The 17,813-nt window shown below is 41.6% G+C and overlaps 1 protein-coding gene and 1 long non-coding RNA gene across 3 annotated transcripts in view; both read left to right on the plus strand.

Moving 5' to 3' along the window:
- The first annotated feature begins 2,505 nt into the window (after positions 1-2,505).
- On the plus strand, positions 2,506-11,167 carry LOC113135903 (uncharacterized). The gene is made up of 3 exons (XR_003296213.1): positions 2,506-2,577; positions 2,672-2,803; positions 10,892-11,167. It is a non-coding gene; the product is annotated as an uncharacterized LOC113135903 (long non-coding RNA).
- A 1,942-nt stretch (positions 11,168-13,109) lies between these two features.
- Positions 13,110-17,813, plus strand: part of ebf3a (EBF transcription factor 3a) — a 36,703-nt gene continuing 31,999 nt past the window's right edge. For both annotated transcript variants that reach the window (XM_026315417.1, XM_026315418.1), the window contains exons 1-4: positions 13,110-13,260; positions 16,110-16,266; positions 16,740-16,803; positions 16,930-16,985. In XM_026315417.1, the coding sequence (XP_026171202.1) occupies positions 13,139-13,260; positions 16,110-16,266; positions 16,740-16,803; positions 16,930-16,985 (399 nt within the window). In that variant the 5' untranslated portion in view covers positions 13,110-13,138. The remainder of the gene's footprint in view (positions 13,261-16,109; positions 16,267-16,739; positions 16,804-16,929; positions 16,986-17,813) is intronic.

Consider the following 17,813-nt stretch of genomic DNA (forward strand, 5'->3'; position numbering starts at 1 on the left):
TCACAGAAGAACGAGTCATTTCCGTTGGCATCTGGCAACCTGCCTCCAAACACACCCGCTTCTGAAAACAAACCAATCCTCTTCCTCATCACTACTAATTGATTAACTAATAATCATCAGACTAATTTAGCTCATTATCAAAAGCATCATTATCATCAGTCAGGTATCTCACCGCGCTGCAGCTCCACGACTCCAGGTCCGGCTCCAAACTCCGCTTCTTCAGGACGTTAGCGCACTGCATGCTAACGGAGCTAACAGCTAACTGACTTCAGTCCAATTAGCCTAGAAGTTAAGCTATCCGGGTTAGCACTTTGGCATTATGGGATAATCCCCAGACGCGCTGATCTATTCAAACTGCGCCCGGAAGCTGCCACCTGGACACTGTTTAACTTTGTGCTAACCGCTAACGGCTAACTCTTGTTGCTGTTGTTGACCGACCTTCAGTTGAACTTTAAGTTCACAGCAACCACATCAACACATCCGGTGCGTCACCGCCACGGTTTTTCACAATAAGTGTTCCTCCTTATGTCAGCGCGTCGGATTCATTACTATTGTTGACGACTGATCAACTATAATATGAACACATTATATTGCTGAGTTTACATTTATTTCACTAAATAATGTACACATGCCAACCCAATTCTCATTATTATTGGTACCTGATTTGTTTTTACTTTATGATCCAATATTTATTCTTATTCCTCTGTTTTAACTTTGCATTCGTTTTTATTTTATATAATTTTGTCCTTTAATAAAGACGCATTCACACAAACACATTCAAAAAAGACGCAAACACATTCAAAAAAATCAATCGATATTAAAATAAAATATTAAACAACGAATTTCAAACAAGGCTAAATACAAATAGTAATGATTTTACTTTGAAGTCCCACACTGAACCGGAAGCATGGCTGTGTGACAGGTCACGTTGGTCGCTTTTGTTTCTAATTCAAATGATGTGACGTCAAAGCGCAGCGAACCAATCAGAATGAGCACAGAGATGTTTGGTGGCTGAGGTTTATATTTCAGAATAAATGAAAATAATTATAAATAAATTTACTCAGATCACTGAAGCAGCAGAAGAAAAAAACAAATCTTCTGGTTTCTCCTTGTTTCAGAATAAAGTAAAAAAGATCAAACTCATCGGGGTCAGTTTGACGCTGCAGTAACTGTGTGTGAGCAGCAGGTGGCGGCAGACGATTGAATCTGACTGTACTGTGTTTCTACTGGACTTTAATCTCCGACTTGGATTATTGTTGGATTAATTACTGATTTAGTTAATGATTTAATCAGAGCTGCTCCAGGTCTGACTTGAAAAGAAATTTAAATCTTTTAAAGTTAAATAAAAGTTAAATAAAACAGAGTTTAAAAGATATTTTTAAACACAGCTGGCAGGTAAACGTGCAGTAGAAGTAGAAGCAAAAGTACAAGTACCTCACCTGTGTGGACTATTACTTGAAGTACAGTCAGTACATGCACTTTTGGTTTTGTAGTAAAATCAGTTGAATGAGTTGGTTTGAGGTGTTTGTGGGGAGAGATGGATGGATGATGGAGGGATGGATGATGGACGGATGGATGAGCGACGGATGGGTGAGAGGGTGGGTGGAGGGATGGATGATGGACGGATGGATGAATGGATGTTGGGTGGGTGATGTGTCCGGACGGGCCGTTAAACGACTGGAAAGTGTTCGAGCAAACGGAGCGAGAGAACACGAAGGAACCGTCGAGGGAACGAGGGAGCGGAGGTCGGCAGAGTGCTAACTGCTGTTTCAGGAGGAGTCTGGTCCCTGCGGTTCTCCTCCACTCTCCCTCCTCACGCACCCCCCGGTCCATCCTCGCCTCCCTACTTGTTTCATATGATCTTCATGTTAAAAGACTCTGAGCGGAAAATCTTTGTCCCCGGGGCCCAGAAACTCTTTGGCTGCAGCTCCTCTTCTTCGTGTGAGTTTATTCTCGCAGCCTGCAGCTGCTGTTTGTCTAATGTGAAAGTGGATCAGTTTTCTCCTGTGTTGACAGAAAACTGGGATGGTGTTGCCGTCGGCGTGGAAGCATCTTGACAGGAAACTGTGCCAGAAATCAAAATTCAAACAAGAGAAACTGTCAGATTAAAAGCCTGTTTTCGGTTCTTGAGTGACATTTGTAAAGGCTTTTATTTTGCTGAGCAGTGCCGTTGTTCTCGTTTGTCCTCGATGAATTCTTCATGGAGCAAGTTCTGAATATATGAGCAGATCTGACTTATTTTGCTTTTGTTCTTTTCACCCTGAAACCACAGGGAGAAGGAGAAACGTGTCACGGAAACACAACTTGCTGTTTTCACGTCCCTTTTTACATGATTTCCTTGTAAGTATCTGATCAATCGGCAGAAAAACACTGGGCCCTAATGCATCAATACAACGATTCTGGCAAATGATGCTGAACTAACGAAATTTGAATCTTTCGGTTGTTTCAGCTCCGGTGACTTTGATTGACAGCCGCGTGATTGATAACCCAACCCACCAATCAGAGGCTGAATTGGTTGGAGTGTGACATGAGTGTCAATTAAGGGGGGTCTGGGCGTGGACTGACCAGGTGTTACAGGTAACGACACTGAAGATTGTCTGCACGTGGCGTCCACGCATTTTTACATGTTGCTCCCCCGTTTTTCATTTTTCTTACGTCATTTCCTCTCCAGCCACTTCCAGCACACCTGTCTCCCACATCCGGTCTCGAGTCCCGTTTCTGTGTGATCTGTTGAGGATGTATCACCTGTGGCGGACTTGGGTTCCTCCTTCCTTGTGGCTGCTGCTGTTTACCTGGACTCAGGGTAAGACTGTGCTCCAGGTGTTTTACCCAGCGAACACAACACTCACATGTTTACGTGTTCACGAGCACAGCGTGTGCGTCCCCCACACATATTAACTCGTTTTACCTGTTCTACATCTCAACATCTCAAAGTTTGACCAAAATGTTTTGTGATAAAAAACCTGAAACATGATGACGCCCCCAGTTGAATTTGTCTGATACACACAGTGTTTGTGCAGATTAAAGTACACACCTGCGTGTGGAACACTCTTGTATTTTACTTTCACTAGTTCCCAGGTTGTTTGTCTATATGTGATGGACTGGGGACCTGTCCAGGGTGGACCCCTGCCTTTCACCCAAAGAGAGCTGGGACAGGCTCCAGCAGATCCCTGGGACCCTGGTTAGGACTAAGGGGGTATAGATGTTGGATGGATAGTTCCCAGGTTCTAGTTGTGTGTGTTCTTGCTCAGTTGGATGCAGAGGTATAGAAATGACAGATCTGCTGTCATGTCAGTGCAGAGGATAAGATATGCAGCTGTGGCGACCGGAAGGGCTGAAATGAACAGTTGCACATTTCATTTCTCAGATACTTTTTGCCTCCCTCTTTCTGCATTTTGGCAGTTTTTGCAGAGTTGCCTTGTATATGAATTTCTTTAAATCTTCATGTTCCTCCAGCAGCAGTTCTTCTTCTGCTGCTGATCATGGTTTCGATAATCGATATGTATGGACTTGTCAACAACCACGAGAGCACGTGGTTACCCCAGATGATTGAATCCAGCTTCTGTAATCCATCACTCAGGTGTGTTTGAAGAACCGACATGACAGGAAATGCTGCTCCACGATGAGAACATCCACATCTGTTGAGCCACATACAAAGAACAGGGACAGGCCTCAAACAGGCCTTTGAATGAATGAGGACTGACCAACATGGGCTCACGCTGCAAAAATGTCTTGAAATGAACCAAACTTTGTCCTCAAACAAACACAGACTCAGGAAATCAATGAAAAAACAAGTTCAGCTCAAAGTCGAAGAGAAAAAACGAGAAGAAAACAGAAGCAAAGTCAGAGGAGGCGACAAGAGTTCCCTTGAGCAAGGCACAGAATCAATCAGAATCTTGCCGGTGGTTGTCGTGGTAACCGAGTGATGCTCATTAGGAGCAGCTTCCTGTCATGATTAAAGTGTCACTGATCATCAGAGTGAATCTGGGAGGAGGAGGAGGAGACAAAGGCTTCATTGATTTCCTGTCAGTCTGCAGCCGAGAGAAAAAAACGACGCTGCTCATCCCTGAGGAGTCTGTGTGTGTGTGTGTGTGTGTGTGTGTGTCTGTGTCTGTGTCTGTGTCTATGTGTGTCTGTGTCTGTGTCTATGTGTGTCTGTGTGTGTCTGTGTGTGTGTCTGGAGTTAATTGAAGTTAATTAAGGTTTAATTGAAGTTAATTGATTGGCTCGTTATGGTTGGTCCATTGGGGAGTCAGATTGAAAGTGACATCAGATTCTTTCAGAGATAAAGTCTGTCAGTCTCCATCACTACCCAGAAGTATATAAAGTACAGTATATAAGATACTGTATACTGTGGTACTTCTACTGTTACTGTAGTAAATGTTCAGAGTATTTTTAGTGATTCTGAAAGCAAATTGGGGAAATGTGAATTCAGGTTTTTAGACAAAGTCGTAACATTAATATTTAAAGGGTCGTTCAGAGTTTTCTTTCAGAAATACTGCAGAAAGTAATTTTATTTTAGCTTCTGGATGAAATTTCTGCAATAATTGCAGATAAAAATCTAGAAAAAAAACAGTTTGTAGTTGAAGTTTGAGGTTTTTGTGACAAATTAATTTGAAATGTTTTTGGAAGAATTTTTTGAAATGGAACTAAATTGGCAGCCTTTCACAGAAACATTGAAAATGATGTATAGACATTTTTTTCTGAAACATTTTCTCTTTACTGTGTATACTGAAATTAAATCTACTTTCATACAAACCTGGTGGCTGCTCAGGACTAGAATTTATATTCCTATTGTAAAATATACTTTATTTTTTTCCGCCTAGTTAAAAAGGACATGAACCTGTTTCACACTGAAGAGGGAGCTTTGTGGACAGTTTGCTATGAAGCATTTACTCACTGAAAACTAACAGCTGTAAATCAAATATGAAATACTGTAAAAAACAATAATAATTAATGAATACAAACAGTGTGTCAACATTTCAATATAGCTCTTCCTGAAAAGGACTCATCAGTAATAAAACTGTGCAGCTCCTGTGCTCTAAGTGCAGTTTTGTCCTTGTCCTGTTGGTGGAGCTGTGGTTCCACAGATATTCACAGTACCATAGCAGTAATACTACTGGAGTACTTCACTGTCATCACGCTGATTATTATGTTTTCACACTGGATGTCAAACTGTTTTTGTGTAAATGCAAATAAAGTCTGAAGTCTCACTTTAGTTTCTCAGGTGAGAAAGTTTACCTGTGCACCAGGTGGAAAAAGAATTAGAGCAACAGTTTGAAGCGACGAACTGACACAGAACAAAAATCAAACCAGTATAAACAGATTTAGTTCAGTGTTTAGATGCTTCAGACTGAACCATTTCCTGTGTCATATTTCTTCAACTTCCTGTTGTCATAGTGATTTTTTTAAAAATTCATTTATGTAGCACTGCACTGTGATCATGGTGCAAAGTAATGCAGTACTTTCCTTGAAGTACTGGAGTTAAGTACACTGTGATCATCAAACTTTATTGATCCCTGGTGGGAAATTCCCAAGATAAGGTGGTTAACATCAGCTACCCGGCGGTATATAAAGTACTTCAAATTAGAAGTATATAAGGTAGTTAACGTCAGCTACCCGGCGGTACATAAAGTACTTCAAATTAGAAGTATATAAGGTAGTTAACGTCAGCTACCCGGCGGTATATAAAGTACTACAAATTAGAAGTACATGAGGTAGTTAACGTCAGCTACCTGGCGGTATATAAAGTACTTCAAATTAGAAGTATATAAGGTAGTTACGTCAGCTACCCGGCGGTACATAACAGTACTTCAAATTAGAAGTATATAAGGTAGTTTAAACGTCAGCTCCCGGCGGTATATAAAGTACGACTACAAATTAGAAGTACATGAGGTGTTACAGTCAGCTCCTGGCGTATATAAAGTACTGCAAATTAGAAGTAGATAAGTAAGCTAACGTCCGCTACCCGGCGGTACATAAAGTATTCAAATTAGAAGTATAAAGGTAGTTTGAAACAGTCACTACCCCGGCGGTACATAAAGTAATTCAAATTAGAAGTATATAGGTAGTTTAACGTCAGCTACCACGTAATATAAGTACTGTCAAATTAGAAGTATATAGGTAGTTAACGGCAGCTAACCTGGCGGTAATAAAGTAAAATTTCAAATTAGAAGTATATAAGGTAGTTAACGTCAGCTACCCGGCGGTATATAAAGTACTTCAAATTAGAAGTATATAAGGTAGTTAACGTCAGCTACCCGGCGGTACATAAAGTACTTCAAATTAGAAGTATATAAGGTAGTTAACGTCAGCTACCCGGCGGTATATAAAGTACTACAAATTAGAAGTACATGAGGTAGTTAACGTCAGCTACCTGGCGGTATATAAAGTACTTCAAATTAGAAGTATATAAGGTAGTTAACGTCAGCTACCCGGCGGTACATAAAGTACTTCAAATTAGAAGTATATAAGGTAGTTAACGTCAGCTACCCGGCGGTACATAAAGTACTTAATTAGAAGTATATAAGGTAGTTAACGTCAGCTACCAGCGGTATATAAAGTACTTCAAATTAGAAGTATATAAGGTAGTTAACGTCAGCTACCCGGCGGTACATAAAGTACTTCAAATTAGAAGTATATAAGGTAGTTAACGTCAGCTACCCGGCGGTACATAAAGTACTTCAAATTAGAAGTATATAAGGTAGTTAACGTCAGCTACCCAGCGGTATATAAAGTACTTCAAATTAGAAGTATATAAGGTAGTTAACGTCAGCTACCCGGCGGTATATAAAGTACTTCAAATTAGAAGTATATAAGGTAGTTAACGTCAGCTACCCGGCGGTATATAAAGTACTTCAAATTAGAAGTATATAAGGTAGTTAACGTCAGCTACCCGGCGGTATATAAAGTACTTCAAATTAGAAGTATATAAGGTAGTTAACGTCAGCTACCCGGCGGTACATAAAGTACTTCAAATTAGAAGTATATAAGGTAGTTAACGTCAGCTACCCGGCGGTATATAAAGTACTACAAATTAGAAGTACATGAGGTAGTTAACGTCAGCTACCTGGCGGTATATAAAGTACTTCAAATTAGAAGTATATAAGGTAGTTAACGTCAGCTACCCGGCGGTACATAAAGTACTTCAAATTAGAAGTATATAAGGTAGTTAACGTCAGCTACCCGGCGGTACATAAAGTACTTCAAATTAGAAGTATATAAGGTAGTTAACGTCAGCTACCCAGCGGTATATAAAGTACTTCAAATTAGAAGTATATAAGGTAGTTAACGTCAGCTACCCGGCGGTATATAAAGTACTTCAAATTAGAAGTATATAAGGTAGTTAACGTCAGCTACCCGGCGGTATATAAAGTACTTCAAATTAGAAGTATATAAGGTAGTTAACGTCAGCTACCCGGCGGTATATAAAGTACTTCAAATTAGAAGTATATAAGGTAGTTGTTTTTTCTGAATGAAACAGAATAAACCAAAGTTCAGCAGAGAAACTGATCAGTGACTCTGTGTGTGTGTGTGTGTGTGTGTGTGTGTGTGTGTGTGTGTGTGTGTGTGTGTGTGTGTGTGTGTTGATCTTTTCATAATAATTTCCTCCTAAACTTTTCCAGCTTTTATTTTTTGAATATTTTGTTGTTCGTCTCATTGGTGTGAATCCACAGGATGTTCTGCTGCCCCAGTTTCATGTTGGTCACTTATCGTCACTGTCCACACTCCACAGCTGAAAACAGCAAAACCGCCTTCATCATGTTAATAGAAACCAGGACCCGCTCTCTGTTGTGCCTCACAAAGTGTTCGCTGAGACCCAGTCGGGTCCAGTTGTGTCAGCAGAGGAAGAAGAAGCTTTTTCACTTTGGCTTTTAGACAGAAACTAAAACAGGGGCAGTGACACGGGGCGACTCTGGACGAGTCCCGTAGGAACCAGCCCTCTCTCGCTCTCTGTAGGGGTCATGTGACGTGGTCCTCGGACGCCCCACTGAGGGACCAGTATGTAAATCTGTCTCCACGCCGATATGCTCAGTGACTCCTCACACGTGTCACGCCGTGTGTGTGTGCGTGCGTGCGTGCGTGCGCGTGTGTGATGAACACATGAACAAAACAAACAAATTTGCAAACACTAGAAAATGGTGCAAGGACAATGACAAAAATCTGAAAAACCTACAAACAAGAGAACAACTCCAGAGAAACATCAACAGGAAAAGCAAAAGTATAAAAACTGAAATACCAATAATTACACAAGTCCCCTCAAAGCTGTACAAAAACTATTAAAACACAAAATTACTACAAAAACTAATGAAAACCTTAACAGTACCAAGTAAAGACCTGCAACCCCCCAAGTGAAGCTGTAATATCCAGATATGTAGTTGCCAAATTACACAGAAACACAAAACCCACAAAAAGCTGTAGAGTCCTACAGAAAGTCTAACAACAAAAGGACAACTAACAAACCGAAACAGGGAAACCCGAAAGCTACAAGCAAGCTGGTCAGGATCAGGTTCTGATCCGCTGGTTTCTGGCTGTGCCTCCTGCACACACTTGACCTTGAAAAGACATCAGAGGGGTCCTGGAATAATCGAGAGAATCCTGGAGACTCCTGGAAGTGTTGAGAGTCCGGGGACTTAGATCAGGTCGAGTCCAGGCTGTCGGAACAAAGAACAAAGAGCTGATCCAGAGCCAGTTTATCACAGAGGACAAAGTGGAGCTGAGGGACCCGGGGACTGCAACACAGCCACACAAAGACCAACACACACATTATTCTTCCCATCTCTGTGAGGCCCCTCACTGCCATAAAACATAACACAGCCTCTTACATTAACCCCTGCCCTACACCTGGTTTTAACCTGAACCCTGGAGCTACATCTGAGTCCTCAAACAGCCTGTAGAAGCCGTGAGGACCAGGTGACGTGCCGTCGTACGGCCGACAAGTCCTCATGGTGCAGAAATGTCCTCAGAAAGTACAAATGTGGAAACTCCTTCTGATCCGTGTCCAGCGTCGGTCGCTGTGTAACGCACCGTGTAGTTTGTTTGTTGTTGTGTGTTTGTGGTGGTGTCTGGGTGCAGAGCCTGTAAACATGTTCCTAGAACCTCTGCAGTCTAACAGAACCAGGGTTAATGGCAGGTGCACTACTGATAATCCCACAATGCAATGCTCAGTGATTTACAGAATACAGCTGTCCAGCGTGTGAAATGCTCAGGGTTTGACCCCCTCATTTAAGATGTGCATTATTATTATTGTTATTGTTATTATTACTACACACTGTATGTCAGGTTTGGCCCCAGGGGCCACTGTACTTCACTAAATGCCATGACCACCTTTTTCCTAATCCTAACCTCGGCCTAACGTAACCCTAAACCTAAAGCTTCAGCCTCACATGTAGTGATGTACACTATGGAGAATAACACAGTTTAAATGCTGTTCTGTGTGTGTGTGTGTGTGTGTGTGTGTGTGTGTGTGTGTGTGTGTGTGTGTGTGTGTGTGTGTGTGTGGGTGTGTGTGTGTGTGTGTGTGTGTGTGTGTGACAGCTGGCCTGTCTGACTTTGCTGTGACATGTGGGAAACCCAGTGGTGTGCTGCCGTGAACGCCGGGTGATGTCGCTATTTAAATGCAAATGTGCGTGTGTGTGTGTGTGTGCGTGCGTGTGTGTGTGTGCGTGTGTGTGTGTGTCGCTGTGTCGTGCACACAAAAGGAACCACTTGACACACAATAAAGAGGCAGCAATTTAGCACACACACAGACACACTGTGCGGCGCTGCCGTCGACTTGTCTGTAAATCACATGATAAACTGCAGGAAAAAACAAGAATTCAAAGAAAATAAAACCTGAATCTGTTTAATAATCATTGATGCTATAAATTATAAATATTAATTATTTTATATTAACAAGACAGATGCTAATTAAGGTTATAAATTCAGTCCAACAAATAATTGATTATAAAATTATTTCAAATAAAATGATCCTTCATTTATTTAATAGAGTCAGTTTGCAAATGTACAATTATAAAATGTAACACAGAAACAAGAACGACGACATAAACGCTGACAGTAAATTTAAAGCAGCTCATTTTAACATTTACTGCATCAGGTATTTCTGTGTAATGTGAGAAAAATGACAGGGTTTGAAATTGAAAAGCAAAATTAAATCTCAAAGAGCCTTTTCTCCTGCACCAGAAAAAACAAACTGTGTTACACTAAAGAGCTTCTGAATTATGATTTAATTGGAGTTTAAATGTTTTAATGTGGAGCCTCGGGTTCAGGGGGAATTTAATCTTCCCTCCGTTCGCCTCGTTGACCCATACAGAACCTCATTGAGAAAACACTCGATTTTAGGGCTTGAACCACGGAGGGAAACTAAAACCAGGTCAAATCCAGAATAATGAAATTCACATCTAAAGGTGTGAAAAGTAAAGACGATTCATCACGTCAGTGTGAGCGTGGGAGGATTGATCACCTGCAGCCGATGGATCGAGTTTTAAAGCAGCAGCTGGATGTAACCGAGTTTCTCTTCATGTAAATGAGATCAAATCCTGAAGCAGCTGCAGCTCGAGCCGCCTCCGTGCAAATTGAAATAAAAACAAGAGTTCCTCTGTTTCTGCGGCCTGAGCTCAGTTTAACATCACTTTGACTTCTCGGCCCATCACCTGTAACACTCAGCCCTGATATTAACTCCTGTGTGTCTCGTCACATCTGAGATTTTATTCATCAAACTCTTTTCTCTTCTGACATTTTATTCTTTTCTCCATATTCTGCTCAAATTGTCCTCATTTTATTGTTTCATTACAAAATCCCAGGAAACAGTTAAACACAGAACCAAGTGAAGAACCTGTAAAATATTTATTTGCTGTTTCTCTTTGTGTGTGTGAAACATTTATGTTTTCAGATTTGTCTGCAGACGACGACAGAGACGCTCCGGCTGAATTTACGGCTCCTCAAGATCTTTAAATGTTTCAGGTCAAACATAAAATATCAGTCAGATGTGGCGTCGTCCTCAAAATGTGACCTCTGGAAAAACACAGGAGAAAAAACTCAAATCAACATAAAATATTAAATAACATAAAAGAAATTCACCCAAATAAAATGACATCAAAGATTTAAAGTTAAAGATGATCTTTAAAATGTCAAGCAAATAAAAGTATTTGGACATTAAAAAAAAAATCCCCCCTCATTTAAATTGAACTGTCTGCTTTTTATTTCAGACACAGCTGCACTTTTTACTTATTGAGTTCAGTATTATTAGTTTGATTATTGTTGCTATTGGAGAGCAGCTCCATGTATTGATCGTGTATTGATGAAGATGAGGATGATTTTTCTTTTTTTTTTTTTTTTTAAGGAGATTACAAGTCGAGGAGACGTTCACTCACCAGCTCTTCATCCTCCTCGTCATCAGTCCTCCGTTGTTTCTTCTCCTCCTGTGATGTTTTTCTTTTTTCTTAAATTCTCTTTTCACTCTTTCCTTCGTTATTTATCTGTCCAGCTTTCTGCTCCTCATCGTCTGCTCCTCTCTTCTGTTTTTGTGAGTCTCCTCTTTTCTCCTCCTCTGCCTGCAGACGTCTCTCCTCTTCCTCTTGCTCCTCTTCTTCTCCTCCTCGCAATAAAATGACTTCATCTCCGTCCTCTCTCCTCCTCTACTCGTCTCTCTGTTCCTTCCTCGTCTGGTTGTTTCTCAGCCCAGACTCGGTCCACCCCTCAGAGCCGCGAAGGCCTCAGTCCCCAGAAGACTGGAGCGGCGTTACTGTGAAAACCCTGTCTCACTTCCTGTGTGTCGGTGAAGTCGTGTCAGTGTTTCCAGTCTGAAACGTGAAGATGAAGGTTTGTTCCTGTGTTCTGACCACTTTTATCACTTTGCGCACAAAAAGGCTCAGACGGCGAGGCTGAGTGTGTGATCTGAATGTGGAGGTCTGGATCAGGTCTGGATCAAGTCTGGATCAGGTCTGGATCTGGTCTGGATCAGGTCTGAACCTGAACGCCTCATTTAGCTTTGGTGGCTCCCTGCTGTGTATTTTATAGTTGGTGGACAACAATGGAGGTCTACGGCACAGACCGATAAGCTAAACCAGGTTCTGGACTCACACACATTACGCTGAGGAGACCTCATTCATTGGTGCTGTCAGTCTCTGGATGGGATCTGGACTCAGTGACACACACACTGAATCAGCTGCTGTGACCTTTGGCCTTTAACAACCTTTCAATTTGCTCACTGCTCTGATCTGTCTCCTCTGCAGATCAGCAGTCTGGATGAGACGGTGCCGGATCCCTCACTGGCTTCCCATCAGCACAACCTCTGCTGCTCCATGTTCACATCAACCAGGACCCAGATCAAGACCCAGACCAGGGTCCAGATCAGTTCAGTCTTCATTTTGCTGGAGGGTGGGGGGAGCTGACAGCACTGGGCAATCAAGGACTCTCTCTCTTTCTGGTTGGTTGGTTCGAGCCCCCTCCCCCTCTCTCTCCCTCCTCCTCTCTCTTCCTCCCCCCTCTCTCTCTCTCTCTCTCTCTCACTCTCACTCTCTCGCTATCACCCCTCCTGTCCTTATATGGACAGGCCCCGCCCCTGCTGTGATGTCACGGGCTCAGAGGAAGACCCGTGGGGTTTTTGGGTTTTGGCGTCCAGTCCTGTGGGGCCGCAGGGCTGAGAGTTTCTCCTCCATCAGCCTCCTCTCCTCCTCTCTCCTCCTCTCTTTGGGGAAAAGAAAAAAGACACTTTGCTCGATTCGCCGTCCGGACCCGGCTGTTTTTCCTCTCGTCTTCTCGTCCTCTGAGGATTTTATTTCTCTTTTCCCTTTTTTCTCCTCCTCCTCCTTCCTTTCTCTCAGCCGGGTTGCACCATGACAGCCAATAATTTTTAAAATATCAGCTTTTTTTCTGCCCTTTGTCCAGAGTCAAAAGTTGAATTAAATCTGAAAAACAGAAAGTTTTGCAGATTAAAAGTCCTGGTCCACACGTCTCTTCTTTTTTCTTCTTCTTTTCCTCCGTCCTCCTCTTATTTCCTGCTCACTTTGTGAAAACTGCGCCTCCGTCCGTCCTGTAGACCAATTTTTTGTTCTGCTGGTTTTTCCTGTAGATTTCTTCTTGTGTTTTTCTCGTCGTGGTCGTGCATCAGCGGCGGTCGGAGCTGTGGGGCCTGGAGATGTTCGGGATCCAGGACAACCTGCCCCGCGGGGCCACGGCCAGCATGAAGGAGGAGCCGCTGGCCGTTCGATCCTGGATGCACTCCGCCGGCGTGGTGGATGCCAACACGGCCGCTCAGAGGTAAACTCAGCGCTGCTGTCTGCAGCCCCAGAGGGATTCTGGGAGCTGTAGTCCCAGCGGACGAACAGAAAGATTTAGCTGAGAAGGCGAGGGCTTTAAATGTCAGGGCAAAGCTGCATCTCAGTCCAACACTGAGTCTGTTGTCTCAGAAATTCCTGAAAAATCTCAGATTATCTGGAAAGTTGTGAAAATCTGAATAAAATAAAACACATAAATATTCTGAGCTGAACATTGTGCAGCTGAGAGGAAAACGTCTGATGTTTGGAATTTCAGGGAAAGTCAAGAAAAGATGTTTTGAGATGATTTTAGATGAAGGTTAAAGTGCTGAGTTGTTGAGCTGTTGTCAGGATGTTTATTAGAAGAAGCTGCTTGTAATTTTTCTCCTGCAGCTAAAAATACTTGGACACACCTGGAAAAAACTTATTAACATAAAAAAATGATCAGGTCAGATAATATTTGTTTGTAGCTGAAGATGCTCAGAGCAATGTGAGGTTAACGGCATTGATGGTTCCTCAGTTTAATTAATTATATTTATATTTCTGATCTTTGGGTCTGAAGGTCAAAAATAAAATCAGTGTCTGACCTGAAGCATGAATTAACAAAATGAATGAGCCGGTTTTTATTCGTGACAAGTTCAGAGGAAGCTCATTTTCTGTGAAATCATTTATTCCACTTTTCATGTTTGAATCTCCTGCACAAACAGAAACTAAATTGTTATTATTAGTGGATAAAACATATTTTAGCGGGAGGGTTATGTGTAGTGAAGGTCAAAGCTGCCGCGTGAAGACAGATGTATTTCAGCTCAGGGCTGAATTTTTCTTCTTCAAATTAAAGTAGAATCTGCATTTGAAACAAAAGCTGATCCGTGCAGATGTTCCCCTGGTGTCTCTGCGGGTTCATGTCGCGCAGCTGCAGCTCACACCATTAACACCAGCAACATCTGTGAAATACTTCATATCAATATTTTTAAGGACCGTTCAGGACTTCAGGAAAATCTACTGCAAAAAGAAATGTGTCAGAAAATCAGTTGGCAGCCGGTATCGTGTTGATAAAAGCAAAATCTATAAATCGGTGAAATAAAGTTTATATGCAGAAACAGGAAAAAGAAAAAATTCTCACATTTTATACAATTTAAATGCAATAATAATATTAACGTAAAATAATTGTGGGAATCTGTTTCTGACGGGGCTGCAGATCAGACAAATGTGAAGTTTCATTCTAAATTATTTTCTGTGAACATTTCAGTGGAGCAGCAAAATACAATATGATTCACTTTAGATTCATCTGCTGAAAAATCTGTTCATTGGCTGAATTTAGATTTTTCTCATGTGTCAAATAATTAAGTTTAATATGAAAATGTGGTTCTGTCAGTTTGTGAGTCTTAATAAAAATGTCAGAGTTTTGACAGGATCGTTAGAAATGATGCAGGGAACTTTTAGAGTTTTGATATTTTCCTGAACAACAGGATGAAATTTATTATGAGCATTTGTACGAAGCATGAAGTCAGAGTGAAACACAGTTTATTCTAAACTGAGGAAGCTCAGAAATATTACAGCTGCAGGAACCAGATGTTTGACCTGATTATTGTTTAATAATCATTATTTATTCTAAATCTAATAGTCCATAAATCATATGTTTTATTATAAAAGGATTATTGCCATGTAAAAACTAATTATTAAAATTTAAGCAGCAGAACAAAACGGCTCAGAGCTGACTCGCTCGTCCTGCATTATTCCCATTAATTCCCATTCTTCCCATTATTTCCATCAACCTGCTCACGGCAGACGTCAGTTTTGTGTTTTGTGCTTTTGTAAGATCGTGCATGTGAAGCTCCGCTCTGACTTCTGCTTAAATTCAGCAGCGTGTTTGTGGTCTGTGTTTCTGAGGGGATTGTTTGCAGCCGGGGTCAGAGCTGCAGTTTGACTTCTTCATGATGAATATTTATCAGTGTTTGCTGTGAGTTTCAGACCTTCCCCGCAGTGTTGACATGTTGCTGTTAACATGATTCATTCATGTGGAGGTTAAAGCCTGAAGCTTCGTGTCACATCTCACTGCAGATTGTGGTTTCTGAATTTTTCCGCACTTCACTGAATTATTACTTTAATTAACATTCATGCTGTTTCTCTCTGAGAAGGTGCAAATGGCTCCTGAGCAGATTTTCTTTCCTCTTGTTTATTGAAACACTTTATGATTATTTCACGTTGTCTTGTTAATCCGTGTTTCAGAAGCCGATGACTCGATTGAGCGATCGTTGATTTGGGGTCAGTGATGTGTTTAGGCTGAAGCTGCGTTGCTGACTTTTTCCTCTGAGGGGCGTTTGATTTGAACACATTCAGGTCAAATGAGGGCTTTAAATGATGAAGGTGGATTTGTTTAATTCATTCTTAATCGTACACGTCGTCAGGTCTTTACGTTTCATTAGCATCTGACTGTGTGTGTCTTTGTTTTTTGTTAAAATCAAATTTTCAGGATTTAAATCCATCTGGTTTCCAGCAGACAAAACCAAATGTGTTCATTTCATTAAACAGGAGACAACTAAATGAGAAATCTGAAATATCTTCAGTTTTAGTGAATAAAAGTCAAATGACTAAAAACATACCATTAACAACACAGATTATCTATTGAGTGATTGACTGACTGATCCTGTTTTTAGGTTTTGTCATTTTCTGCCTGTTAAATATTTCGTATAATGTTCAGAGAAAATTTGTGACTAACTAAATGAAACTTGACTTCAACCTAAATCCTTGGAAAATTGTCAGAAATGTCTAGAGCGTTTTGACATTGGTGCTTTTTATGACGTTTGTTTTCATCATCTGACCTGCCGTCTGACCTGTCTCTTTGCCTCCCAGCGGGGTGGGGTTAGCTCGTGCTCACTTTGAGAAACAGCCCCCGTCCAACCTGAGGAAGTCCAACTTCTTCCACTTTGTGCTGGCGCTGTACGACCGGCAGGGTCAGCCGGTGGAGATCGAACGTACCGCATACATTGACTTTGTGGAAAAAGAGAAGGTGAGAAACACTGGGACACAAACCAAGCACACCCCTCCATCACATTAACATATGCTCCCACCTGACATAGAAACCAAACACACCTGCAGTTTACTGCACTCAAAAAAACATAATCCTATTCAGGAAAGAAAACAAAACATTGAGATGGTGGAGCTGACAGTCGGAAACCAAACGCACCCGTCACAGCCTGTTTAAACCCAACCCAGCAGGTTAATCCTTTGGGGCACTTGCATTTTAAGAACATAAATTGACTGCACTAAAGTAGTGGCTTCTTCGTACTGATGTAGACTTAGTCAGGGAGACACAGGAGTAGAAAACAAACAAACCTCTTGTTTCCCAAAACAAGGTTTAACAAAGTTGAAATTTACAACAGGACAGAAACCAACTGCTTACAGATGAAGGCCCAGGCAGGTGTTAGAAACCAAACGCACCCATCCAGTTCCAGTTTGATTTCTTTATGTTTTTGTGTTTAGGAGCCGACAGGAGAGAAAACCAATAACGGGATTCACTACAAACTGCAGCTGCTCTACAGCAACGGTGGGTATGCTTGTTTTATTACACAGCTCGGTCTGCATACTTTGTACTGCTGAACTGTAGTACTAAAGTCACTAAATGGAAAAAGCAAGAAACAAATCTGAATAAGAATAATGTGTGTGTGTGCAGGTGTGAGAACGGAGCAGGATCTGTACGTCCGGCTCATCGACTCCATGACTAAACAGGTAAGATATTGATTATTGGTTATCGCAGTGATAATCAGGGAACTGATGAGACGTTGGAGAAAAAAATCAGTGGATCAAACGATGGGAAATTAATAATTTAAACATCAATAATTAATCATTTAACAACATCAATGAGACTTCAGTTAACAGACCGAAGAGACAGATTTCAGAATAAGAGCGCTTTTCCTCTGCAGTCCGAGCTGTCAGGTTAAAATTCAGGCCGACTTCTCTCTGACACCTGAACCACTTTCTGACAGTTTTTTGTTTTTCTGATCTGACAGACTGATCCTGCTGCTCCTCCCGTCTCCTCCACCCTGAGAGCCTCCTGACGGCTGCAGGAGCTGTTCTCTCACACTAACATAAAGTCAGCCAGCCGCTCTGCAGGCATTAATACTCCTGTCACCCATACTAAGAACCTAAAATGGTTACTGACAAGTTCATGAGGAGAGTTTTGTAAACCTGCACTGAATTAGTGAATTGAGTAGATTAGCAGTTTAAGCTTATGATAGCGCCCCCTACAGGCTGCAGGGCTGGTTGCAGCCCCAATCAGAGCATGTTTTTCCTGCCTGATAATGGCAGCCTGGACCGTTTTCTTGAGTTGTTTAAATTTACTGTTTCCCAGCCTGGCACCTGCATCCGTTCCCCCGTTTGTCGTTGAGTGATTTTTGTTATTTATTAAATTGTGGCGATGCAGGAAATAAGGTTAAAGACAGAGCTTTATGATAAAGGGTCCCAGCCAGAATCTAGGATAAGGACGTTAAGATTTTTCATGGTATGTGTTAATCAGAAGTCTGTGGGGAACTACCTCTGTGTGTGGCTGCATTGTGG

Source organism: Mastacembelus armatus, chromosome 19 (assembly GCF_900324485.2).
Source record: "Mastacembelus armatus chromosome 19, fMasArm1.2, whole genome shotgun sequence".
Classification (NCBI taxonomy): domain Eukaryota; kingdom Metazoa; phylum Chordata; class Actinopteri; order Synbranchiformes; family Mastacembelidae; genus Mastacembelus; species Mastacembelus armatus.